This window comes from Xiphophorus hellerii, chromosome 11, assembly GCF_003331165.1.
Source record: "Xiphophorus hellerii strain 12219 chromosome 11, Xiphophorus_hellerii-4.1, whole genome shotgun sequence".
NCBI classification, from domain to species: Eukaryota; Metazoa; Chordata; class Actinopteri; order Cyprinodontiformes; family Poeciliidae; genus Xiphophorus; species Xiphophorus hellerii.
This window is the reverse complement of record NC_045682.1, coordinates 22,774,031-22,800,918: the sequence shown is the minus strand read 5'-3', so window position 1 is coordinate 22,800,918 and position 26,888 is coordinate 22,774,031. Positions and strand designations below refer to the sequence as shown.

Genomic DNA, 26,888 nt, shown 5'->3' with positions numbered 1-26,888 from the left:
GCCAGATTTGTAATGTGCATGACAAATAGCTATCCTATCAAATTATTCTCACAGATATAATCTGTCTGTGGATCTTTTCAGCTCCTCTCAGCTAGTTCTCTGAATATCACCACACTTTGTAGTAAGCTGATGTCTGAAGACAGTTATTTCCACAAATTTTTTTTTAGGGGTATTAGAGAAAAAGGAACCTAAATACAAATGCTCATCACTTCACAATTATTGGGTGTTGGTTTGTGACTGCAACATGAAATAATCTATAGGACAGAAATGTTTTTGCAGGGCACTTCATGCATCTTCATATATCATGGTTCCTTTCTTGTGGAGCTAGATTTTTTTTCTCTTCTTCAGGTTGTTTATCTTCACATTCAAGGCTTCTGTTAATGTTTAGCTCTTTTTTATTCTCTGGAAAGTCTTCATCCGATTTATTCACCAGCAGTTTTTCTTCAGCCTTAGCTGTATCCTCCTTACTCTCCTCTTCTGTGTCTGAACCCCCTGACTCTCCTGCCTCCTCTGACAGAGAGTACATCTCTCTCAGAACCTCGCCTGACCCTGATGGGACTTCTTTACCACTCCAGTGGCGTTTTTGAAACAAACTAAAGTCACTAACATCTTTGGAGCAGTTTCTCCGCTGGCTTGATGGTTCACTGCAACCCTCATCTGACGCCAAGAGTCCATTAGGAAGACCGTTGGATGCTTCAGGAGGCCTGGGTGAAGCAAGAGAACTGGTTTGTTTGAGGATGGATGCAGTGATCTTGAATCGGTTGAGCTTGCTTTTTGCCTGGCTGGCCGGAAGGCCAGGGGAAATTTTGAGCGAGGAATTTGGATAAGCAAGACTGGATTCCACTGAACTGGAACTGGCCATCGCGCCCTGTAGAGCAGGCTTCCCCGTCTTCATCATGCCCATCACCTCATAGCGGAAGCTGGAAATATCTTGTTTCAACTCCTGAGAGAGCAAAGAAAAAGTCACTCTGAAATAAATAATGCTTATCTTTAATTATTTGTTACAGTGGTTATAGAAAACTATCTTGGGAAATATTATTTTTAAAAGACTTAAAAAGAGTTTCAAAGTACCCCCTGACATCGCCCTTGATACCAATGATCTAGATACCTAGATACCAATGATCTTGTTTTTTGTTTAGAAAAATAAGCCAGACATTTAAAAAAATACTAATCATATAACGTACCCCTTACATACATGCCACCAATAGAAGATATTTATTTGTTTTAGTTGGTCTTCTTCTTAAAAACAAACATCCTCTTGCACATGCAATGCTGTCACACAAACATAACTGGTGGTGTGACAGTATTGGAGATGGTATATTCCTCTGCTTACCAGGACCAGTGACTGTTTTTATGATTATCCTCCTATTACAATCGCTGATGAGGCAGATTAATACTATGAATGTCTCATTAGCTTGTTAATTTCCTTTTCTCCAATGATGTATTTACTTCTCCAACAATCTCACAGCAATATCTTTCCACAATAGGTAAGGCAACTATTGGCAATCATGACTTTACAAAAATTTGCTTTAAAAAATAAAAAATATATATTTCAGAGAAATCTGTCCGCCCTTCATAAAAATTGCTTATTTTGTTCTAACTCAGTCCAGTCTAAGCACTTGGTGCTTCCTGTTAGTATTTGTGCATATACTGTATGTTAGTACATATGTGGCTATCTCTTGCAGATAGACCAGGAGATTACTTGCTATGTCTTTCTTGCTAATTAGGTCATAACAAAAACAAATGATGTGACGGAGCAACATTAGATTTGTTACAGAGAACCAAAATAGTACTGCTGTGTGTCAGGTAAACAATTGTCTGCAAAATATGCCATAAATTACCGCTCTCAGTCTGACAAGCAATTTATCTAAGTAGATTTGACTCTACCAGGGATGGAAAACGTTTGATCTGCTATAGATAGAAATACTAAAAATAACTGCTTATGGTTATTTATAATGAGTGGGACCTGATCTTACCTTGAAGTTGTCTTCAGTCAGGCCCTCTTCTGTCTTAGCATCTCTGATCATTGCAGCCACATAACGTTTTACCAGGTTCCTCAATACCTCCTAAAACAAGAGGAAAATGCTTCATCAAAATGCAAGAGAAAAAAAGTTATACACAGAAAGTAAAATCTATCCATAGCAACATTTTCTATGCAGATGCTGTCATGACCCCCTGCGGATGTGGGCAAATAGGAAATCCTTGGCAGAGAATGATGATAAATAACCTGCTGGCTGTAATTGCCAGTCCTGCTGAACGTGACAGTGTGTGCTCAGATTGAAGTCAGATGTGCAAAAAGGACGTCAAGGGGCAGAACAAGTTTCCTTAATGCACACAAACAACCCTGCAAGTCACGGTATTCAGATTGATGTAAGAGATATTGTTTTTACCTGATATTGATGGTTTATCCTCACGTTTTCCGCAGCCCGTCTCTACATGGACATCAGAAACATTCATGTTCAATAAGAAAAAGTAAAGAAAAATAAAGTAAATCTAATCTGGATAGTCCTTATAACATTACAGTTTTAAATTAGTAGTTATTTAACTCTACAAGATGCCTCACTGTGACTGCCTTAAAATGGTGATGCAACAAAATATTATAACATTAAACCTAATTTTACCTGCAAAGGAGGAAAGGCAATGCAAGAAGTGAAAGGCATCTTACTGCTTTCTCTTAAACATCTTGTTTTTATTTTTGTTTTTTTTTTCATTGTTGATTTGTAAATTTTCTTTGTTGTTCACATTAGTCTTCCAGAAGAAGTACGGGGTGGTGAGGTGTTGGGATTGGGTATGTAGCAAAGGTGTGTAGACAAATCCTGGTTTACTATGTAAAAGACTAATAGCTTCCATATATGAGGTAACCAGTGTACTGTAATGTCTCCTGATTCAAAGACCTAAACTGTGTTTTCTTCACAAAGAATTTTTAACAACAATCATCTTTACATAAATATGTATTGAGAAGTGTAGGTTATTTGATAGTGAAAGCATGCCATCATGTCCGCCATACCAACTTACTCCAAGAGTTCCAAAGCTTTTGGTTCTCTTGGACCGAGTCCTCTTACACACTTGTCTCTTGATCCAACACATGAGGTACCAGAATGTTTTGGGGCTCGGAATAATGTTGAAAGGGGCGGGAACCGTGGCGCCCTCCTCAAAGTAACTCATCCACAACTTTGTTCTTGCGAACTTCCATTCAATGTCTGCATGGTCCTACAAACAGATTTAAGTATATTTAAAAAACATATACTGGGCTGAGTATTGTGATGTTTTTCTTCTACATGTATTATGTCATGTACTCACAGCAATGTGCTGGTAAGAGTTATTCATCATGGCTATCAGCATGTTGAGGAGCACCACCAGGGAAATTATGTTGTATGTCCCAAACATGGTGGCACCAACAAATTCAGTAAATTGGTGGTCTGGATCCACATTGGTTACATAGAGGCTGATTAGTCCAAAGATAGACCAGAAAAGGGATTGTAGGGTCTCAAACAACCTGCAAGAGATTTGGAAATGCTCAATTTCCTTTGCAAAATAGCTTGTCGTTCAAGGAGAATAAATGGAAAGAATCTTTGATCATCAATTTTGAAGACCCATCACTGCTTTTCATATTGATTTAGGCCTGGACTTTGATCACTAACATGAACATCAGTCAAATGACTTTTTGTTGGTATATGTCTACTTTGAACTTTGGGGCTGTAACATGCTGTAGCAGGTAGTACATAATGCATTGTCATTTCAAGTAATAATTTAAGAACTTAAACATACCACAGAAAATTTGCAGCATGACTCAGGGTTCAAACAAGTTTAATCATCCTTTGCATCCGCCATAATCAACTGCAGCCCGGCTTTCTGTTGCTGTTCTCTTAGCAACAGAAAGCCTTTCACATATTTTCATCTCAGTAACAGTTTACACAAGAAAAAGTCATTTTCTATAACACTGTTTTTCACAGCATCACACATGCAGTAACTCACGTGGAGAAAGCATTGTTCTGCTCTACACAGCGGATCCCTTTGCATTTTCCTTTCTCTTCTGAAGCTTTTGTCTCATAGTAAAAGTACAGCTGGTTAAGCCCATTAGCGAAGGCCAGGAGAACCTGAAGAAAGAGCAAATGTCAAATGTCCTGTCCCACTGTGCACATCTACTGCAGACCTCCTGTTTATCTGGAAGCATTTGTTGAGTTTACCAGACAGTAAATAAAAAGGAACTTCAGAATATCCAGTAGCATTCGGCCGAGTGAGATCTGCAGAGGCCCCAGATGGGAATTAGCGGTGAAGAGGGAGATGAGGCGCAGGGAACTGAATATGTTTGCAATGGCAAACACTGCCTCAGCTACTAAAGTGGGGTGCCACATTTCCCACTGGTTCCTGGGTTTAGTACCACTGTACTAAATAAGGAAGAAGAAAAGATGGAATATGAAATGAAGCACAAAAGATAACTCACACTGACAGTTTTACTGCCCTTCATAGACCATCATTACCTTGGTGTAGGCTACAATCTTGAGGGATATAGTGGCCAGGTAAAGAGAGTTCATGACAAAATCCATCAAGTTCCACCAGTCATGGACGTAGTCCTGGAAACCACCATCCCACATTTGCTTGATCTCTGCCCAAATAAATCCTAAGAAAAGACATAAAATTGATAAAATATTTGACTGACAGACTGAGGTATGTAAGGGAATGAAAGTAGAAGACTTATTGATTAAATACTTTGCTTCACAAAAGTATCCTTAACCCTTTAGTTTTTATCATCTTACCACATTATAATCTGAAACTTGAAGAAAATCTATTGCTGTTTTATGTGTTGAATCAATATGAATTTAGTTAAAGAGAAAGTTATTTAAAAAAAAGGAACTTGCAAAGTATGATGTCCATTTGTATTCAACCCCATTTACTCAGATTTCTTTAAATCATGGGTGTCCAGCTCCAGTCCTCGAAGGTCAGTTTCATGCCAGTTTTAGACATCTCTACTCCAACACACCCAATTCAAATGGGCCATCTATCTCCATCAACATGTCAAAGTCCAAAGATTAAAATGTAACTTTATGGCAAATATGTAAAATGTTTTTGTGGGGGATAACTGGCACTCAGTAGTGTTTTCACCCTGACAACAGCATTGGGAATCTGTGGCCAGAACAGAAACATGATGGTCAGAAATGATCTCCATACAATCTGTCAGTTGCTGAGCTATTTTGTGAGGAAGAATAGGCCAAAATAAGGACCCAGAAGACTTGGAAGCATAATTAGAGTGATAGCTGCTTCCATTATCAAAGTCACTGAAATTTGTTTTTGTGAAGTCATAAAAATTAGTTCAAAGGCACTGGTTGTTTCAGTGCCAGTGCTTTTACACAAGGAGATCATTCTATACGATACTCACCCAGCACCCATGGTAGAATCATCCACTCTACAGTGGTCGGTGGAGGGCCCTGTCGGTCTTGCCTATCTTGTTCTGTGGTGACAATATGCTGGGAGGCAAGCAGCAGCAGGAACAGAAAGGTCAGGTACGATGCAGTGTGGCAGATAAACTTGATGAAGGGCTTGCGGATGAAGAGGCCATAGCGACTCTTGGGTACGATGAGGTAACAAAGGGCAAAAACAGGATAGAGGAGGCCAATAAAGACACAGGTGATGAATTTTCCTGCCCAGTGGCGCCGCCTCCACCCAGGAAACTCATCATACCACCTCGAGGCCAGGAGCTGCTGACAGTTTGGCTGAGCCACAAACTAACAAAAATGAGAAAAAAAGGGGAGAGTTATAAGTATTAAATGTAAGATTTTTTTCTCATTTACAGACATGAAGGTGTCTCAGAGGATTTTTTTCATACATTATGCCAACGTAAGACTGCAGCATGTAAGCCTGTAATGAGAAAGCTTTCTCTCGTAGGTTGTTTTTCTGGTTTCCCATAACATAATGACCTAATATTCGTGTGCCAAAATTAGCAACTCTAGCAAACTTGAGCAACAAATGAAGGAGTGGGAAGTGTGAGTGAAGTGAAAACAGTGAAGTGCTGGTCATCCACATTCAAATTTAAAAATGTTGCACTATTCAGATAAATGAAGCTGTAATCTCTACTTTCTGTAAATATAATCTCTGCTCACAGAAGTCTATGTACTCATCCACAGGAACATACAATATTTATTTATTTTTTCAAAGGCTAAAAATATCTCATTTTTTTTGTTCCCTTGCTTGTTGTGTAGCAGTGCTTTAAATACAAGACTACAAAGTAAAAGATTTGAAATTAAATGTCTTCTTGATATGGGTTTAAATCTTATTATGAATCAGAAACAAAAGGTAGACAATCATTTCTAAAGGTACTGCATGGGCTAAAATACTTATATTCAAGTATTTATATAAATGCATACAATATTGTAAAATATTATGCTGGGTATTTATATCAAAGTGTTGACAAACCCTGGTGGTTTCCAATTCATTAATTCTGCAGCTTTGTTTCCATGGGAACCACAGACCCCTTTATCTGTGTTGGGGCATGGGGCTTATGTTCCTCTGCTTCAGCAACAATAATGGTGCAAACCATGACATGGAAAGGGAGAAATGGTGTTTGAGAATACACCAGTTTTATGAAGAAACGAGACTATATGCAGTCTACAGTAAGGCCAATTTTAAGATGAAAAGAAATGTTAAAAACAAGAAAAGAGGAAAGACCAGCTGGTTTCTTTTAATCACCCATCTCCTGTTACATAAGTCACATAAAAACCTCATTAACTTGCACCCAATGTCTGAAAGAGACAGCTGACTCTTGTAATGCAGACCATTAGGTCAGAAAGTTATTAAATAAAATTGTGTTCTGTATCTTTAAAAACAGCTGTATTCCATCTGAATTAAAGATGAGGGTAAGTGTTAGTGGCAAAAGGGAATCAGAATTTATAATTATATGGTTGATTTTTAGATGCTGTTAGACATTTTCATAAGTTATTTCTCCACGTCAAGTCTCAAGTCTCTAATCACCAGAATATTCCCACACTGAATGCAAATCATGTATTCTGCCTGTAGCACTGCACAGCTACGCTTTGTATATAAAAATCATCTATCATTAACCTTTTACTGCTTTTTAAAAATAAATGATCAGTGATTTGATTAAACTAAAAATGTAATATGAAAACTATGTTTAAGGGAAAAATAGAAGACATACATAAATACTTGTATTTGTCACTCTGTTTTAAGTGCTTTATTGCTAGATTTCTTGCAAAAGGGAAAATATGTTTGCTATAAGGTATTTTGTTCTTAAACAAAGTGAAGTAATTTAATACAGAACTCAGTTTAACATTTGATGTGTGGCCAGTGTGAACATGGTTTTCATAAATCACCCCTGTTTGGCTAATAAATGTAATACAACCCTAAATAGAAAAATCTCTACAATTCTGTCTACGTTTTACTGCAAATGGTTGCTCAGTGAAAGTAAAAAATAAGAGAAGGTATGAATTAGCTATCAACTCTTTTTACCGTCAGGTATTGTCATGAAACATTAACGAGCAGCCGTAAATGCTCCACATAACATTACCATAGCAATCAGTTATTTGCATACACTTCAACAAATTAGAGTGGACAAGAACCATTTACTCAAAAGATTTGCACTTACCTGTTCACTTTTAGCTCCACTTACTTAAGACGGACTGTTTATTAGAGCTCAAGTCTGAATTGAGTCTAGAGTCTTCAGAGAACAAGTTCTAGTCAGGAAAACGTAGACGTCAGAATTAATTTGGACTTAAATGCAATTAGAGAGTAAGTTGCAGGCTACAGTTAGCATTTCTGACTCAGGTGTATCAATTCTTGCCATTTTCTAACAAGTGTGTGTCAGATTCTAGACAGAGAAGAAAAGTGTCCAAGGTAGATTTTACGTAGATTGATATAATCAGTGATTTGATCCAAATATATCAATCAGAAATGATTCAGTAAACAGTAATCATACCATGAAGGGAGGACATTTTGAATAGAGAGAGAACTACTTTTCCATTTCAGCTCTAAAAATCTTGTGTCCCCAGTGAGAGAAAGTCTAAACAAGGCAAACATCCATGTGATAGCAACCTTTCTTTTGCCTGTCACAGTGACTTAGAAAAGGGTGCTGCAGTAAAGTGCCATATTTGCCTGAGGTGGCTGTTTCGCACAACTCAAGTCCAGTTGAAAAACCGCCTCTTCACAAAGCACCTCTCGACTGTTGTCTGTCTGTAAGTGCTCACAAAAAAATTGCTTTTGCTGTGTAAGTGCAGATGCTTTCAACTTAGTAAGGACAAGTTTACCTGCAGCTCTCCAGACATAGTCTGTCTAAACCTTCTTACTTCACTTTTAAAGACAAACAGTGAAAATATATATTTTTTTTATTTCCAAAGAGCTACCATAAAGATGTAGATGAAAGCCAGGTGTATTCATTTTGGAAACCAACAGGCATAATTTGGCATAAATAAGTTGTTATCATTATGAAAGATATTTTTGTTAAAATCATAATGTACATGCTTCAGTTTCTTCATGCTTTTTGGAGTTGCATATCACCTCTTAAAGGTGGAGTATTATGTAAATTCAACTATTTTGAGTATGACATGGCTCTATGCATGGAAAATACATAATAAAGCTACTTTAATAGATCAAGAATATTTTGGTCATGTGAAAATGAGTAAAAAATGTCCTTGAAATGCATGCATCTGGAAACATTTTAGAATTTACCTTTTAGGAACATTTCCTAGTTCGAACCCAAAAAGTCACTTCAGTATAAATTAATTGGTGGGACTCACAGAGTCCACACTCTTCAAAGCTGAAATTAATGTGAATCTTAACATTTCTTTCTCATTTTCTCTCCATCAAGGCTTTTGCTCACTGAAACTCAATAAGATTTGTTTTGTAAAACTCTTCAGGCTAAATTACTTTTACATTTCTAAGATAAAATTGTCTAAATACTAAGCACGCATTCTGTGGCATAAGGGATTATTAGTTCAGTCTAATTTCATAATAAGGAGTTTTCAACACTCAGTGAAAATTGTGATGTGTGTGCAACTGTGTTTTCATAAGTAAATTATGTGTGTTTCTTCACCCTGCATGAACATTTCTCAGTAGCCCCAACTTCTGGACACAGCCTGTCTTGATTGCACAGTCTTACAAGATAAACAGTATGACCTTAAAAATGTAGATTGAAATGTTGCAATTTTCTAATATGTTATTGTTGTAACGTTTTGAAGAGCATAAAATCTACACACATTACTGAAACAAAATCTTAGCCCGAGGGTGTTCAAATGTTTTCAAGGATAATCATGAGTAGGTATACTGTACATTTGTATATAATGTAATGTATTTGATCTGTAATACATTCAGTAAAAATGGTCAGTGTACAAACATATACATAATGTTGATTTATCCTTATTTTATTTCCCCATAAAGCTTAATATTTATAGTTTACGTCCATTCACTGTAAATTCACTTTTGAATTTAAAATGCAAATCCCTTTGTGCACACAATCTTGGCCAAAAAATTATTCTGATGCTGAAAAAGTCCAATGCATTTATCAGAACTAATGAGTTCAATATTAATCATGAAATAATTGAAATTTAAAAATGTGTTCTAAATGTAATGTCACTTGTATTTTAGCTCTTTACTGGGATCACTGATTTGTTATGAGGAAATGTTCTGCATCAAAACCCTAACACTAACCTAGCTTTAATGGCTCCATAATTGTTGTTTAAAGCTTTTAAAATGCTGAAACACTTAATTGCAGTTTTTATAAAAAATCACAAGAGGGCAACATTAAACTATAGCATATAAAACTGATAGCATTCTTCTCAGTGCCTCAGGTTATTTTAGGTATTAAATAGAAAACTAATTTTATTCCTACTTGGATTTTTGAATGCTCACCAGCCTTCTTTGCTAGTGTAACAATAACCAGTCCACAGAAAAACCATTAAGCATGTTGGGGAATGGATGCAATAATATTTATCTGATTTGACCTCCTGCTGAAAGAAGCACAGAGTGTTGTGGGAGCTTAGTTACTCCTGTGGAGATTTGTCTTCAGATAATTATGAAATGCCTTTCTAAACCCCAGGATCAAACCAGCAGTAAAATAAACAAAAAAATTTTTGTTCATTTAAAAATACAAAAAAAAATATTAATAATACAGACTAAAAATACAAAACAACTCCATTCTGTGTCCTCAGTGCACACAGAGCAAGGGTTAATTGGCACCGATGTCCATTTTGAGAATTGCCAGTCATGATCACTGCCACACTTATAAAGCATCTGCAATATAAAATAAATATCTCACATTCAGACTGTGTCATGCCAATTCTAAGTGTTTCTATATTTGTCTGGAAAATTGGTGAAAGATAAGACAAAAGATCAAAAAGGGAGGGAAAATGCTCTTTTCAAGAATAAATGAGTCAATTTAAGCTCGACTAAGAGTCCGCCCTTGATGTGTCACAGGGCCAAACCCCCTATTTGCTGGGTATATGGGGCATTGAAGGAACAAAAAAATCTGTAGGCGGACCTTTCTTCTTTGTGTGTCAAAAAGTGTTGGGGGTTAGAGGAGGTTATGCACACAGATGATATTGTTCTCAGGAAACAACTGCACAAAATGTTGCCTTTAGGCCATTTTTTAGTTCATTCAGTATTTCTAATCTAGGCATGTCTGAGATCAAAACCTTTCATGCTCCACAAACTGCCTTCTTCAGCAAGGAGAATACAAAGGAAAGAGGCTTTTTGTAATGTGAAACAGAAGAAAATCTTTTTGTTTGCACACAAACTGGAACTGTACTGAAATATGCTGTAAGCTCAACTAAAAGTAAGTCGCATCAACACAGACAGTAAAAAATCCTGGTGCAAAAATAGTAATTCCACAACAGGCTCTAAGTGTACACACTGTCAACAAGAACAATATATGTGATCTTATTGAAGTTAGCATGGTTTAAATCAACATATTTAAAAACTCCTAATGGGATAAAATATATGTCACTTTCAAAAATCAGAAAGTGAGACTATGAGTTCCAGAATGTGTTTTATGAGTAAGTAAAGTTGACCACATTTGAAGTCAATGCTATAGAAGAGCATACTGGCACATATTTAATGTCATTAATACCCACCTGACACATTTGTGCCAGGTCACAGGGAAAAAGTCTCCTTGCAATTTGCAGAAGAGCTTTATTGCCTTGAACAGAGATATTTGTCAAGAGATCCATTAGGATGACAGGGCATTGTCTTCCATCACAGCCACCTGCACATGTGCCAATTAATTTCTTTTTGTCAGTAACTGCACTCATCTTCAAGTGTGTGTGTGCTTCTGTAAATGTGTGCGCACATGTTAATTATGCAATATAATGTGGAAGAAGCAGTCGTAAATTAAGACTCCTCCAAAAAGTGCATCTGGTCTGTCAGCCAGACAGAGCTCCCAGGAAAGAAAAGCAAAGTGAAATTCAAATTGCCCCTGGGAGTAATGTTCTTGCTTCTTCATCATTTTTGCTTCACCTTTATAGTCAGCTGAACTTTTCTGCACTAGAATATCCATTTAGCACATTTTATTGCCTTCAGCCTTCCCCTAACTTTGTAAGTGCATCAAGAATTCTGCTTCCCACATCCATCCTCCTTTAAACTGTGAACAATCAGAACTCATGCATTAATAGTAAGGTACCATGCAAAAAATCTTTCACTTTCAATGTAATGAACATGTAAAGTACAAATTTAGAGAATAAGCAATGTTTGCAATTCACTTGATTGTTAAGCACAGTTTTTAAGGCACCTCTCTATCATTTACTGTGCAATAAGTTTAAATGTTTTTACACTTTCAGAATTGATATAGTTTTTGTCTTTTCTTATTGTCAAATTGAACATGAAAGACAGTTGTGGTTTGACATACAGTCAGGTAAAAAAGTACATCAACTCTTCAGCTCTTTAAATAATTATGTTCTTAAAATGAATCTTCGTGTTTCAATGTATTTTGTTGAAGCGCCCAGAAAGCCCTTTGATCTTATCATGGTGTGCACTTTAGGTCAACTGTCAGGAGCACACCAAGCTAAATCTGTGAGATTTTAAAAGAGGAAAAAAACTCCAAAATGATGATTAAAGATGTTCCACCTGATTTTTTATGACCATGTGCAATTTTAGCCATTTCAAATGCAATTAAATGTGTGAATGTCCTAATTTATTCCTAAAAATTGTGCATATTACAGTGATGCCAAAATCAGCATCTGTATTGAACAAGCAATCACTTCTGTTGTCTCTTCGCTCCGTTCCCTGAAGCTTGTTTTGATCAGTACTATAAAATAAATCACCCAGGTCAACCAAAAAGAAAAGTCTCTTAGTGACAGTTTTATGTGTCAGCATACCTCTTTTTGATGGTACTTGATTGCTAGTTTGAGTCTTGCAAGGTCATTATTGCCTTCCTCTTCCAGTAAGTTGGCATCGTCTCTATAGTTCAGGATCATTTCCAGCTCTCTGGAGCTCCTTGTTTGGTCCAGGAGGTCTTTAGCAAACTGTTTACACTGCTGAGACAGCTCCTCATACTCAGATTTGAACTCATTCTCCACCTAAAAAAGCCAGATAAAGAATAAATACAAAATACAAATATGACCCAAAATAAAAGCTAATATAAGTTAATATAAAAACAAATTAAAAAGGAATTTTGTGAACTCGAAAGGACTGATTGCAAATTAAACGTTAATGCTGTGTGATTCGGAATGGAAAATTGGTTTCCTCTAACCACAATATTATCAGTTATATTTTAGATTTAAATTTCTTCTTTAGGCACTAAAAATGTCAGTTCTTTAAAATTACAGATGAGTTTTTGTTTCAGAAAATTATCTTTTCATATTTTTTGTTAATAAATGTACATTTTTAAATGCATTAATTAACCCTGCTTCTGTCACTGCAATCTTTCTAATACACTTCCTTATCCTCACCACTTTAAAACATTTGACTTGTTCTTATTATGATGGGCCTCTTAATTTGCTTAAATCTGTCAACTCTATCAAGATGATGAACCCTTTTTTCACATTTTCACAAGTCCCAATATAAAGCATCAAAGCATTATGATAAATAAATAAGCATTATTTATCACCCCATGTGATAAACCAACACAGTATGGCTTTTAAACATTTTTTTTTGGTAAGAAATCCAAAATTGAAAAGTGTGGTATGCATTTCATTTCATAAGCTTTTACTTCAGTAACAGTACGTTTTTCCCAGTGCCTTCCAAAAATACAATTCACAGGCAATTATTTTTCAGATAATGTGATTCGGAAAGGACACATGGTTAATTAATGAGCATGCTGCCAATATATCAAGTCTTTAAAGTCTAATTTTAGTACCATGTGTCTCAGCTCAGCAAACAGCTGTCTCTCTCCTCTCCTCACCTTGCTGAGCTCCTGCAGCTCCCAGCTGAGCCTGAATGCAGTGAGAAAGGGATCTTCGCTGGAGAGCGCAATTAGAGAGGGACTCGAAAGCGCTTTGTAGATGTTGAGACGAGACCGAGAGTGCCGGAGGCTGTCCACGTCTGAACTAGACACACACTCCACACAGTTGCAGCGCACCTGCAAGATCAAACAAATCGTGGACACATTTTAATGAGGCTTCCCTGTGTTTAGTCATGGATCATTTTCCCATGTAGCAAAGCAAGCACTGAATTAATCAAATCTGCTAAGCACTGTAATGTCTGTAATATTTAGACATTGCAGCGTGCTCCTGGCCTTTTAATTCATCTGCACATTTTGCAATAAATTCCACCTTAACGATACAGTTGGTATGTATTAAAGATAAAATATACAGTTTCCAACATGATTCAAAGATACATATTTCACTTACCTCATGTGGCTGTGGCATAGACACACCTTTCTGCACCAGAAGCTTGATAATTTCATAGTTATTGGTGTGTGCAGCAAGAATGATGGGAGTGATGTCAGGGGTGAAGTCAGAAAACTGCTTGTCCAATAAGATAGGGGGAACCTTTCAGGAGAGAGGAGGGAAAAAATCCCTCAGTCTCACACATGTCAACAGAAACTTTTCAAGCAGTACACAAGGCCATCGACTGTGAAGCCAGTTAATCTGATCTGAGTTGTTTTCTGAATAATTTCAATGTAACACAAAACCCAAAATAAAACTTCTTATGGGAGAAAATACTTTCTCAGGGCGTCTTTGGCCAACAAGATGAGGAAAATGTCCTCCGTATTAAAATGGTGAATTAAGTGTGAGACTGCACACTTAATTGGAGTTCAGTCTCCAATTAAGTAGGAATTTCTGTATCTTTCATATTTCAGAGGAAAATATGCTTAGAGAAAATCTCCTCCAACCTATACCTATTGTCACGTACTGCAGCTAAGTCCTTTTAGCTATGTTCATGTCATTCAGGGGAACAAGTGGGTAACAGTGAGTTGCCCCCTTTTGATACTTTTAATTGTAGGTCTATTATCTGATTCACTGATGGAAAAAAAGGAAGTTATTTAGAGAAATGTGAGATGGGTAAAGATTTTAACTTGAGGCAGACTCATGACAGATGGAAAAGAAGAGGTCAGAGTTCCAGTGAGGAAACATTACCAAGATGAATTTTAAAATAGGTTGGAAGATATCAGTTTTTCTCTGCTGCTTCGAAAAGCTATAGGGAAACTGAGAAAAATGGATTTGATGTGTGACAACAACTGTAAAAATGAAATTTTCCAGCTTCAAGGAAGCATAATTTGATTTAGAACCAGATCTAAGAACTTTATTTTCTTAAAAAATAAAGTTGTGGCAGGTGAATATTGTGCCTCACAACTTTTGTTGTTCTGCATGAGTTCAATAACTAGAAATCCAGCTGTGCTAGTTTAAAATGGGGAAATGTTTCACCCCTTCTTGTTTGGTAAAAAGATTTCAGCTATTCAACAGATTGGGGGCTCCCTTGAAGTATTTTTGGACTTCAAAGCACCAGATTTTGACTGATCCAGACTGCACCAGTTTATTTTATTATAAAGACCCGCTGCTTTAATATATCAGGAAATAGTCTGATGTTATCATGCAGGATGGTGGTAAATGTCACTGTTCAGTGGTTCTAACCTGCGAATATTATTCAGCATTAATAGCATTTTTGCAGATGCACAAATTCCCTATGAAGTGCACTAATGCGCCCACATTTCGTCAAGGGTGCTGACTTTCGAACTTTTTCAAGATTTAATTTGTCGGATAACTACAAAGTATTTTTCTTGCTTATGCTAAAAATGTTGCAGCATCCATAAAAAAGTTTATTGCACACCAAATACTCTCATTAATGAAATAAGAGGGAAATAAGAGGGTTGATTTAATAGTTCATCCCATTTTTTCCTGCATTAATGTGCTGCACTCCAGGTACCTCTGCCAGAAAAAGTTAGTAAGACATAAAGATATCTTTGTGATATATTTACTAATATTTATTGAATAAATAATATGAGGATTAATCAAACTTAGTCATTTTAGTTCCATAGTTAACTATGGAACTATAGGTCTGTTAAATACATAACACAACAACAGTCAAGCTTAGACTTTTTTCTGTTTTGCTTTATTGTCTTTGCTAAAAATTTACACAATCCCTAAAACTGCACATAACACATTGATTGAGAAATATTATATATGTAACCTTCCTATTAAATTTCACAGAGAGCCACTGCAGTGCATCATAAGGCTACGGAGCAGCAGGTTGGAGAGCTGTGCTCCAATGTTTCTACGGACAAAAGACCTAATTAAGGAAGCATTTGGGCTCATTTCCTGTTTTTTCTGCCTCTGATGGATTTTTTTCACTCAGAAAACTTCTGAAGAGAAAAATCTCATTGGAGTTTTTGTTGTGAAGACTTTTGCAAACTGACTTCTGAGTGAGCATCTTAATACTTCTCAACATTTTTTACCTAATTTAAAAATTGTGAATTTTGTTCATGGAAAGCAACTTTAATGTAGGCATTGACAAACTGCTTAATAAAGTTTCTCATGGGAGAGAAACGTCCTGAAACTTCACAGGTGATTTAGCTGTGTCAAATACCTATGGAAGCACCTCGCCAACAACCTTTGGTGAAGTAACAGCACATCATCAAAAAGCCTCATTAGTGGCTGTGTTTCCTGAGCAACTTGTAGGGGAAATGGGTGATCACAGGAACAATCATCTCCTTCTGGAGGTGTGTTGTGGGAAGCCGTCTGACCTCTAGCACCACTGTGTGGTGTAATAGCTGAACACTGCTACAGCAACGTGAACTGCAGCAGGAGGTAAAATTTGCTTGCCCATCACAGACGCTTACAACAGAAGAAACAAGGACAAGGTAGACACCATCCAAGACCCCACCCACTCTGTACATGAAATTTCTGCTCTCATCTCCTCAGTAGGAGGCGTAATGAGTAAGCACATCCACCCAGAATTAGTGTCTTTTCCCGTCATGGTTTTAATAAAGCTCTCTTTACTTTCACATAAGAGTCTAAAGAAGGACCACATTGATGCTACCACTCACTCAGCTCTCCCTGCTACATACTGTATGTATAAAAGATAAAACATATTTGTCTGTCACACTAAAATATAGAAGTTTGTATTTTATGTTCTTCAGTAAAACTCATACATGGCCAGAGAGGGAAAAAGGGGAGTAAAATGAGTACTTGAGCCCTTTGCTCTCGATGTCCAATGTAAGCTTTTAAGTGTTTTTTTTGCATGTATCCATTTTTTTCATTTATTGACTTAACTATATAGCATTCTCAATGTAGCATATCTTGAATTCTAGTTCTGCTGTAAATACAATTTAGAAATAAAAAGAAATCAACCATGGTGCAAAGTTAGCCATTTATTAGTCTGACTTGTACGGTCAGATTTTACTTTAATCTTTTCCTATAATTTGTCTTTTTACTATGTTAAATTTCATTCTCCAATATACTTTCTCAAATTTTTACCTGCAGTAACCTTTTTTGCAAGGATATAATTGCCAACCCAGACAACTCTATGAAATCACTCCTGAATCCTTCTCTTGCTCGCCTCCTCTTTCCAGGACAGGTTGGTTGCTTCCTTTATTTTTTGTGACATAGATATAAACTCAAAGAAGAAGGTATTGAACGGCTGACTAATAAATCTTCTTCATACAGAGATTATACTGAGAGCCAGGCAGGTAAAGTGAAAAGGTAAGACATGGAACACAGACCCTGAGCAACATCCAAAGAAAATATTTAAGACCATTTAAATAAAAAATAAAATGTTTAGAAGTCACTTTATCATGGAGACACTAATTACTGGTATGGTTTACCCCAATAGTCTTCACTTTGTCAGGTGGCACAGGGCCATTTTTGAGAGTCTTCGCATTTCGCAGAGGAGGATGATCTAATAAGCCACAGCATAGACTCTGTTTTCCACGTGGGAGGAGGACGGACTTCAAATCATGAACATCAAACAGCCCTGGCATGTGCCCAAGCACGGACCAGGAGGCGCGCAAACTGAAAGATGTGAAGTTATGATAATTGTGGAGAAAGCAGATGAAACCAGAACCCACTCCTCTGTGTTATGCATATCTGTTGGTCTCATTAAAATGAAGCAGCCACCATCAGCAAATTGATAAAACATGCAACAATAGCATCTGCAAGAGCTCAGTGTCTGTGCCACTTTTAGTTTTCACTGAGCTCTATTTCGAGCCTCCCTGCTGGTTTTCACATGTCATCCCACAACATCACAAACATTTAGATAATGCTGAAAGAAAATGGGACACTGAGCAGTTCAGGTTTTGCATTGCAATGTGGAAAACAAAGCTGGAGGCTGTAAATCAGGAAAGCATGACTATGCTCACTTTACATTTTGCTCCTTCCTGACGTAATGGTGTTTAAATTAAACAAAGCTGTAAAAAAGAAGGGAAAACCAACCACAAGGTGCCTTGTGATTCTGAAACAATAAGTTCAAGTGTGCCACTAACAGATGCTCATCTCTACTCACATGATAATTATGGAACTCCTTAAAGGGTGAATATTAGCACATTTTAGACCCATAAAATTAGTAAATATTAAGAGCATAAAAAATAAAAAGGCAAAATATGTTTGCCCATTGGTTTGACAAGCATGGAAGTATTTTTAAAAGCAATATATTACAAAAACCTTTGCTGTCATATAAATTAGATAGTGAATAAAATATATGGATTTCACCATTTTTTAATTTTTGTCATGGAAATTGATGTGAGCTATAACTGTGAGAAAAAAACTGAAGAGGAAAGGTTGTAGAAAAGTGAAAAATGACCATAAAAATTCTTGAAATTCACAGAGTCCTCAGTGGAATATAAATGAAAGCAGGAATATTTGTGAGATGATTAAAAGCCAATCATCCAGACATCCCGCAGAATTGAAAGATAAATATCCACATCTTCAGTGAAGCATAAAACAAATACTCCCATTAATAAGTCTCAGAGAAAATCCTGGCAACAAACACTATGCATTTTCCAAGACAGCTTTTTAATCTAATCAATGGGCCTCTCTTGGGGGGATTTGGTTGTGCCAGAGTGATCTATTTTCACAGCTCACTCATGTGACGCAAAGAAACGCTATCTTAGAAAGGAATTAAGTTATAGAGGTAATGTGTGAGCTGACTGATGTTAATGGCGAGGGGTTCAGACTCTCCACATCCGCTTCTGTAAAGAGAATGAATAATCATGCTTCTGCTTTTATTTTTTGCAAATATATTATAACTATTAATTTTTTATTCATTTTAAGTCCACCTTTATGGATTGTTGCATAAAACTCAAGAGCAGCAGTGAAATCTCTCAGCAGCTGACTGATGAAATAAGTTTTCTCCTGTCTGATGTGGTGCATCAATAGTAAGAAGCAGAGCAAACAGGACATGAAGCTTGTAAATGTAACAGCAAAGGACTCATAGCACTCTTCTGATAAGAACTAAGCTCCTGTCTGCCAGCGCCAATTTACAACAAGAGGCACTACATTTTAGATGGACAGTATTGTCAAAATGTTCATGATAAAAGAGGGAGAATAGCACATTTGCGCAAAGTGTACATCATATTTTCTTCAAGGAAAACCATCATATCTCAATGTGTAACACTTATTTCTACTGCAAAACAGAGTTTATGAAGAAGATGGATTTGTCAGCTTTAGTTGTTGCCGAGGTCGGTTATGTTGAATGACATAGAAAGCTGAAGTATTTCAAGGCTGACAAAGCAGTTTCCCCTTAATTGGACATAAAAAGTCGTCCTTTATTTCAGCATGTTGGATTCTTTCTCAGAAGAAACAGAATTTAGTTTTGGGAAGGTTTTGTGAAGCACAATCTAGAGTTGTATTTTATTTTTACACACATATGCCAACACCCCCCCCCCCACACACACCCTCATATATATATATATATATATATATATATATATATATATATATATATATATATATATATATATATATATATACACATACAGTATATACACATACAAAATTAATTCTCTCCACGACAGAGCTCATAACTCAAATTACTCGTGTGTTAAATCAGTTTTCCCCTGTGAAATATATTAAAATGCCACTAATTCTTTCCGGAGCACCCACCAACTACAGGAATAGAAATATGTAAATAAAAACTGCAGTTTATTTTGCTACATGTTTTGGAATATCAAATCTGATTATAATTTATGTATATTGTATACAAGCAAAACATAATAGAATGTACCACAATAAATTGGTTTTATTAAGAATAATTTACAGCATTGACCTTCGATTTCAGACAACTTGAATATGCTGACATATTCAGTATATTCAAGGTGGGGAAAAAAAGGTGAACTGAATAACTGAATCTTATTTATAGAATTTTGCCCTTTTTGTCAAACTTTTTGTCATGCTTTCTAACCTTATAACAACGTCTTTACCAGTGTCGCAATGACAAGTAGCTCATGTGACCTCAGGAGACTCTCAGTACCACCAGATGTTTCTCTTATGGCTAGTCTGAAGGAGTTGCATGAGGCCGTGGCAGAGAAGGGTGCTCTATGAGGAGGAAGCTCAGAAGCTTAAAAACTGCTCAGTGTCTCAAAGATGGTTCTAAGTCTACCTAAGCATTTTACACAGCTAAATGGTTGCCACGGGAGACTAAAAGATTTCTCAAACATGTGTGAAAGAATCCAAGCAACCCTCCAGGTATGTTTTTAATGAGGGAATAACATTACAACATAATGTAAAACCGAAAAAAGTCCGTTTTAAATAATACTGCCCCTTTGAAAACCTGTCTAAAAAGATCTGCTCCATTTGTCCTTTCACTGTGTTTCTGAAATTAGTTTGGCATATGTCATTAAATATTTTATTTACCCTATTAGATTTATCAATTTAAAAAATAACAGAAAGAGGTTATAATATTATAGGAAATCAGTTTCTAAATCTACATTTGAAATGTCTGTTAACAATTTTTTATAGCTAAGATGTTTAAATGTATGGTGTAAATTACAATATAATTGTAGAATTTCTTATTAAACAAAGCTCGGAGAGCTTTTAATTTGATATTTCCAACCAGAAGTAATTCTGGGTTATGTTTTTCTACTTTTGATGGAAATTGGGATAACCTTTGATATATGAAACATAGCAGACAGAAATAATGTAATGGCAACTGCTGGAGAGGCTGCCAGGTGATCAAGTAAGAACACAATTAATGTTGTTTACTTGAAAAAGATATGGTAGGGCTTTTCCCAGTAATGTCTATCATCTAATTATCAAATATTTTAAGCTACAAGCACTAATGCAGAGTCTAAACCCATAAGTAAAAGGCTGTGTTTTTGTTTTTGATCAGTTCTGCCGCTTGTTGAATCGAAATAAATGTACTACGTGCTGCTAAAAGAGAGCCTTTGATTCAGAGAACTGTGTTTAGTGTCTTCTGCAAAATCTCTACTCAGGCTATAGAAGGTTTGGAAAGGATGGAAACTATCCCATTTTCCACTTGTTCTCCTATTTACCTGCATGCCTCCACTTGACTTCTTATGATTCAGCAGCAGCTCCACGGCTCCCACCACTTCCTTGCGGATAGCGTGAAGCAGGGCATCACCAACGTAAACACTGAAGCTCAGCAAAAGCTCAATGATTTCCAAATTCTCATTCTCAATGGCAATGAGCAGAGCAGTGCGGCCAAGGGGATCGATGCAGTTGATGTTGATCTTAAAGTAGATCTCTGCCTCCTGAATAGAAAAATTTGGAGTAATGAGATGAAAAGTTTGTTAGTTTTAAATGGGCTGCTCTCAACCATTTGATTTTTTTCCCTTTTTTACCACTCAAGGAAAAAGACTGCCTTGAACTAACCAGAAAAGAACTGGAAATTGAATCATCTTTTTTTTTTCTTTTTTTGTAGGCAATAGGACAAGAAAAAGTCTTGTTCACTTATTCAAAGAGGAAGAAGGAACACTTTAAAAGTAGAGATAATCAGTGTAACTGTAAAAATGTCAATGTCTGCTACAGAGTGCAATCAGCAGTTATGAGCGAATTTATTAAAGCTTAAATTTGTCCATTTTTTAAACGTCTAGTTCAAGTCCAGTCCTTGAGAGTTTTGAGTTTTGCACCTTTCGATGCATCTTTGGTCCTACACACTTAAACCAGACAGCTGAATTCCCTGAACAGGATTCATCCAACTCTGCAGAGACATGCTAACGAGAAGTTAATTTGATCCAATTGTGCTGGAGAAGGGATTTATCTAAAACATGGAGGAGGGTAGCAATCGAGGACTGGACTTGGGCACCCCTGCACTAGACAATGTTACTTGGATCACTAATAATCAAGTTTACTACAGACTGTAGTACATTAAATCATAAAAAATATGAAAGAAAACAGAAATGTAGTGTCTCTCTTCTGCAACAGGTTTAAAAGGTGCCAAAGTGGTTAACCAAATGGGAAAATAGCAGCTTTTATGATGGTGGTAAATGATTCCATTTCAATGTTTTACAAAAAACTCCAATTACAATCCATTGTATGGTGAACTCCCATCCACCCATTTTCTAACACCCTTGTCCCCTAGTGGGGCTGGGAGGGCTGCTGGTGCCTCTCCAGCTAACGTTCCGGGCGAGAGGCGGGGTCAACCTGGACAGGTCGCCAGTCTGTCACATTTATGGTGAACTGTTAATTCAAAATTAAATAAATAAATATCTAAATACTGTTATTAATAAATACTCCATCAAATAAATAAGTATCCCCAATAAAAATATGCATAAAAAATATATTTTTAATGGAAAACTTACTTTGTCATTTGAATATATGAACACTAAATAAAAAAGTGCCTGGAATGAAAACACTTGAGAAATAAAAGTCCCTGAAATACATAAAGCAACTTTACAAAAATGTCATAAACTAAAACACCATTATGAAATAAATAAGTATATAAATAATTCCTCAAATAAATAAATCTTCAAATAAATAGATAAATAAAACTTTGACAAAATAAGTTAAACATTAAACATTTTTATTTTATATTTATTTTTGTTTTACTGGTTGCATTTATGTATTTGCTATTAATAAACATTGCTATTAAATAAATTAAATCCATTTAATTTTAAGGCTCCAACTGTTCACAACTCCTACATGTAGATATCCTTTTTTTCCCACTTATAAGTGAACATACTAGTAATCACTTCTACAAACCTCCAGGGCTTGTTTGACACTGGCGTAGTCTCCCTTCTCCACAGCGCCTAGGTAGGCTTTTTCTAAAGGCGACAGCTCCGACTCAGCCCGCACAATTCGTAACGGGATGCGGTCCCGGTATGAAGAGCTGTCAGTCCTCCGGTAATACAGCTGTGACATCTCCCAAGGATTCAGCTTACTGGCACCCTACTAACACTGCTACAGCTGCTGCCAGGCTGAGGGACTTCACACTGCAAGAAACAGAGAAAAAAGTGTTAGGAAGAGAATGAAGCTGTTAGTGCTCACTTTCACTTGTATGGAAAGAAGGAGGAAGAAAAGGTGAATACATCAAAGGTTATGCTGATTGATTGAGCTGGAGCAGAATTTACAAACGGATCATTAAAAAGTAATGCTATTAATGGATCATAATATATCTGATAAAATGAATTTCCTCATAACATATTTCTGTATTGAATGATTTTGATTTTTTTAACCAGACTTAGAAATTTTATAATACGTTTAAAATACCAATCCAGTTTGTAAGCATCAGTTTCAAAACAAATTAAAAGAACACAAGAACACACTATTAATAACTAAAATTGCCATAAACTGAACACAAGATCATCTTAAGCATTGTGGGTCATAATGGATTACAAGTAAATTAATTTATGTTGTGTCGCTGGCAAGTTGAGAATCTCAACTCAAAAAATTGTTTCTTTTTTATGAAGTCCTGTATCTAAGCAACCCATTTAAAAACAGTAACATGAGTCAGACAAGGTGTATAAAAAGAATTAAAAGATGATGAATGTTAGTCAAGATGTATTAGTTTCATACTACTTTTAGATAAGTACAAGTTCACCAGTGCCTAATAAGCCACTCTTTCTTATTTCCTCATGGTCTCAGGACGACTCATTATCATACATTAATGAGCAGCAAATTAGTCCATGAAAGGAGAAAGAATAACAGCTTATAATTAGCATAGCATATGTGTAAATATATGCACATTTTGACTAAAGCTTTAGGTCCTAAGAATTGTGCTTTAACTGGAGCAGTTGAATGCCTGATATGTGATTATTGGGTTTTTAGCAGAAAGTAATGTGATTAAAAAAAAAAGATACCCGTGGGCTTTTTTTCAGTGTCTATTTTCCTAGGCTCTGAGTCGTAATCTCAAAATGTACCAAGTTACCTATGAGCTAAACATCAGCAAGAAAACATTTCATTATATTTACAAAATTAACAGCGGTATTTTACTAAAACTGATGAGGTGAACATTTGGTTTATTAATTCAGTTTTAAAGCTGGGATGACTTTTCTCTAAAAAAAAACAAGGGAAAACTGTCAGTGACAAGTTTTGACCTTGAAACTTAATGATATCCATGGCAAAAGAAAGGTGAGGATAATACAAGATCCCTGCAGGGCTCTAGCTAGATTCTCAGCTGACAGAAGATGTCACCTAATTAGCATTTGTTTGTTGGCTAGCTAAGCTGACACACATGCACATGAAATGCATTTTTGTAAATAAATAACTGAATAGAAGTTTGGAATAAAAATGTAGATAGTATACATTGGAGTGATGGAGTGATGAGCAGATTAATTTATCTGTGTCTAGGGGAGGACTGCTACATGGGACAACCAGGGATTTCCCCGGTGGGAGGGGGCTGAAGGTGTTGGACATTAAACAGCTGCTTAGTTTGCTTTGCCTTTTGCCGACTTTGTTGTCTTGTTGTTATTCCAGAAGTATTCACTATTGCTTTAGGTATATTTAAAATAAATCTTTACTGCCATAATAGAAAGAGGAGAGAGAGAGGAGACATTAGATCAAAGGCCTTCAGTAGGGACAGTGTTGCAGGGTTAAGGGGAGATTATAGGTTCCTAAGAAACTAGATCTGTTCCAGGAAGAAACCAGGCAGGCATCAGGAAACCTTTTTTTTTTTTTTTTTACAGAATTCCAGAATTACTCCCATTCATACTCCAAAATTGTGTGTGTCTGTATTATAGATAGCACAGGGAGAGTGTAATTTGTGACTATTTATATTATTCATGTTCAAGCCATTTAATTAAATTATACCCTTTGGTATATTTCATATTGTCAATTCCATTCCAATTCATGTGCTAAGTAGTAATTTGCTTATGGTGTCTTACTGAACATTTTATGTTCAGTGTTGCTCTTTCTCACTTAGCGGTCTACTGACTTACCCTGTGATGTTTCAGGGTAATTGTGACAACTCAACCAGTTCTGAGATGATAGTTACACCCCTAGCTTAGAGGGATTATAGTAAAAAGAAAAAAAGTTTAGTGTCTCAACCAATGTCACGAGCGAACTCGAGTTTATGTTATTAAATTCCATTTTTGAGCTTGAGACGATTTCTGATTATCAAGAAACATAAACGGATGAAAAATAACTATGTTTATGTCATGGGTGTCCAGCTAAAGTCCTCAAGGGCTGGTGTCCTACAAGTTTTAGATGAGTCATAAGGTGTCTACTTAAAAATTAGAGATTTAGGTTGCAAAAATAATCAGCTGATGACTGATCTATTTCATTCACTGAACTTGTCTTGAAAGTTCCTCTACTTGTTTCACAGAAATAAGCACAAAAAACAGTCACTTTAAATAACAAAATACACTTAACTCTAGAAACACTAGACATCTATGGACAATGTTTTTAAGCTCTGCTGGTTTCCATGTTTATGAAGTCCAGTAAAATTTTAAAAAATAGGTTTTTCTTAATATACATTATGTAATAAACCGACACTGAGACTGTTTTTTTTTAGCTAGTTTCCTCAGCCCTCTAAACCTTACACCATATAATGGACAATTTATTACAGTTTGAAATGCAGATTGTCCATGCATTGGCAGATTGCAAAATTCCCACACATACTCGCTCAAACTCTTACAGTTGTAAGTGTATGGCTGTATTCAGTGGCATTATAACATGATGTAAAAGTTGCAGCACTCAGGCAGCAAAAGCTGAGACGATTTACAATATATTAAATGACCCACTTTGAAACTTGCAGTGATATTAAAACTATTATTAAATTGTAATTTTCCAACAACAGGTGTGTATGTGACTGGTGTGACAAGAATCACACCAGTCATATATATATATATATATATATATATATATATATATATATATATATATATATATATATATATATATATATATATATATATATAGATGCCACGTTATATATATAACGTGGCATCTATTTTCAACTGGATGCCACGTTTATTTATTTTTTGTTGTTGATGTTGCTTTTCTGTCCTGTTCAGGTCAATTGAAAGCTGAAAGCTGCCATTAGCTATTTTGAATTTACAAACTGAATAACAAACCTTTGGGCTGTTGAACATCGTCCACGAAGATCAAGGTTGCTTCCTTTGGAGAGCAGCATAAAAAAATGTCTATCTCAACTTCTCAAATTCAGAGCAGATGTGCGACGGATTTATGAGAAGCGCCTCCTTGATGATATGTTAGTGCCCTCAGAAGCCAGTTTGTCTTTATTCTGTTAATCTGCTTCAGTCTGCACCCTCCACTGTTGTTTTTTTGTCACTTCGCCGCACTTCTGAATACATCCTGATTCCGTGCGTTTTCATTTCCATTCGGTCTTAATGCGCGTCAAAACACCGCATCATCTCACCGCGCAAAACAACAAGAAGAAAAAAAAATCCCGGTATAAAGAGAAAAATAAAGAAAAAGAAAGAAAGAATTTAAAAAAATACGAGTTCACGAATTTCCAGGGTAGAACAGACCTAGTTCTGCAACACCTCCACTTTACCCCCTGGGGTTAATTTCCACCAATGTCCATGTCCGATTCGACTTAATCCACCTGTTGGGGGGTGACTGAGTGGAAAGCGGTGGTTCCAGAAATGAACGCAGAGTTTCCAGATGCCTGGCAGGCGGTCTGCAGAGCGAGCGCTGCTGCAGACGGGTCGTGCGCACTTGGAGACGCATTGAACAGTGTGGCACTGCAAGAGAGAGAGGGAGAGAAAAAATCACCCAAAGGAGAAAGTCTTATCTGCCCTTCATTCGCATACACTGATATTTGACATATAATTCAAGCTTTATAATCAGCTGCGTGCTTGAAATTATTTGAAAATGACAGGATAGATTACTGACAAAACTAAACAAAACAAATTGTTCAGGAAGTATACCTGTAGCTCGCTCACATTTGGAAAGCACGAAATTATACAGATGTATGTCAATGAATTTGATTATACTCAAAAAGTACATCTATTTCAGTAATACAATTTAAAAAATAAACGGATGTCATGTAGAATTATCTCTCTTTATTCTTTTAATTTTCATGAAAACCCAAAATTCAGTTTATCAGAAAATTAAACAAAAGATCAACAAAAACACACATGACAAACAGTTAAT

At 36.2% G+C, this 26,888-nt stretch overlaps 1 protein-coding gene across 1 annotated transcript; it reads right to left on the bottom strand.

The window, feature by feature from the left end:
• trpc4a (transient receptor potential cation channel, subfamily C, member 4a) lies at window positions 1-26,465 on the bottom strand. Its single transcript, XM_032576974.1, is given in 16 exon segments — window positions 1-337; window positions 340-943; window positions 1,977-2,066; window positions 2,391-2,432; window positions 3,016-3,210; window positions 3,301-3,496; window positions 3,976-4,097; window positions 4,188-4,388; window positions 4,482-4,621; window positions 5,378-5,723; window positions 12,315-12,515; window positions 13,340-13,516; window positions 13,788-13,928; window positions 20,864-21,082; window positions 22,533-22,762; window positions 25,844-26,465. Coding segments are annotated over 15 exon segments (2,868 nt in total). The 5' UTR covers window positions 22,692-22,762; window positions 25,844-26,465; the 3' UTR covers window positions 1-302.
• Window positions 26,466-26,888: the final 423 nt, after the last annotated feature.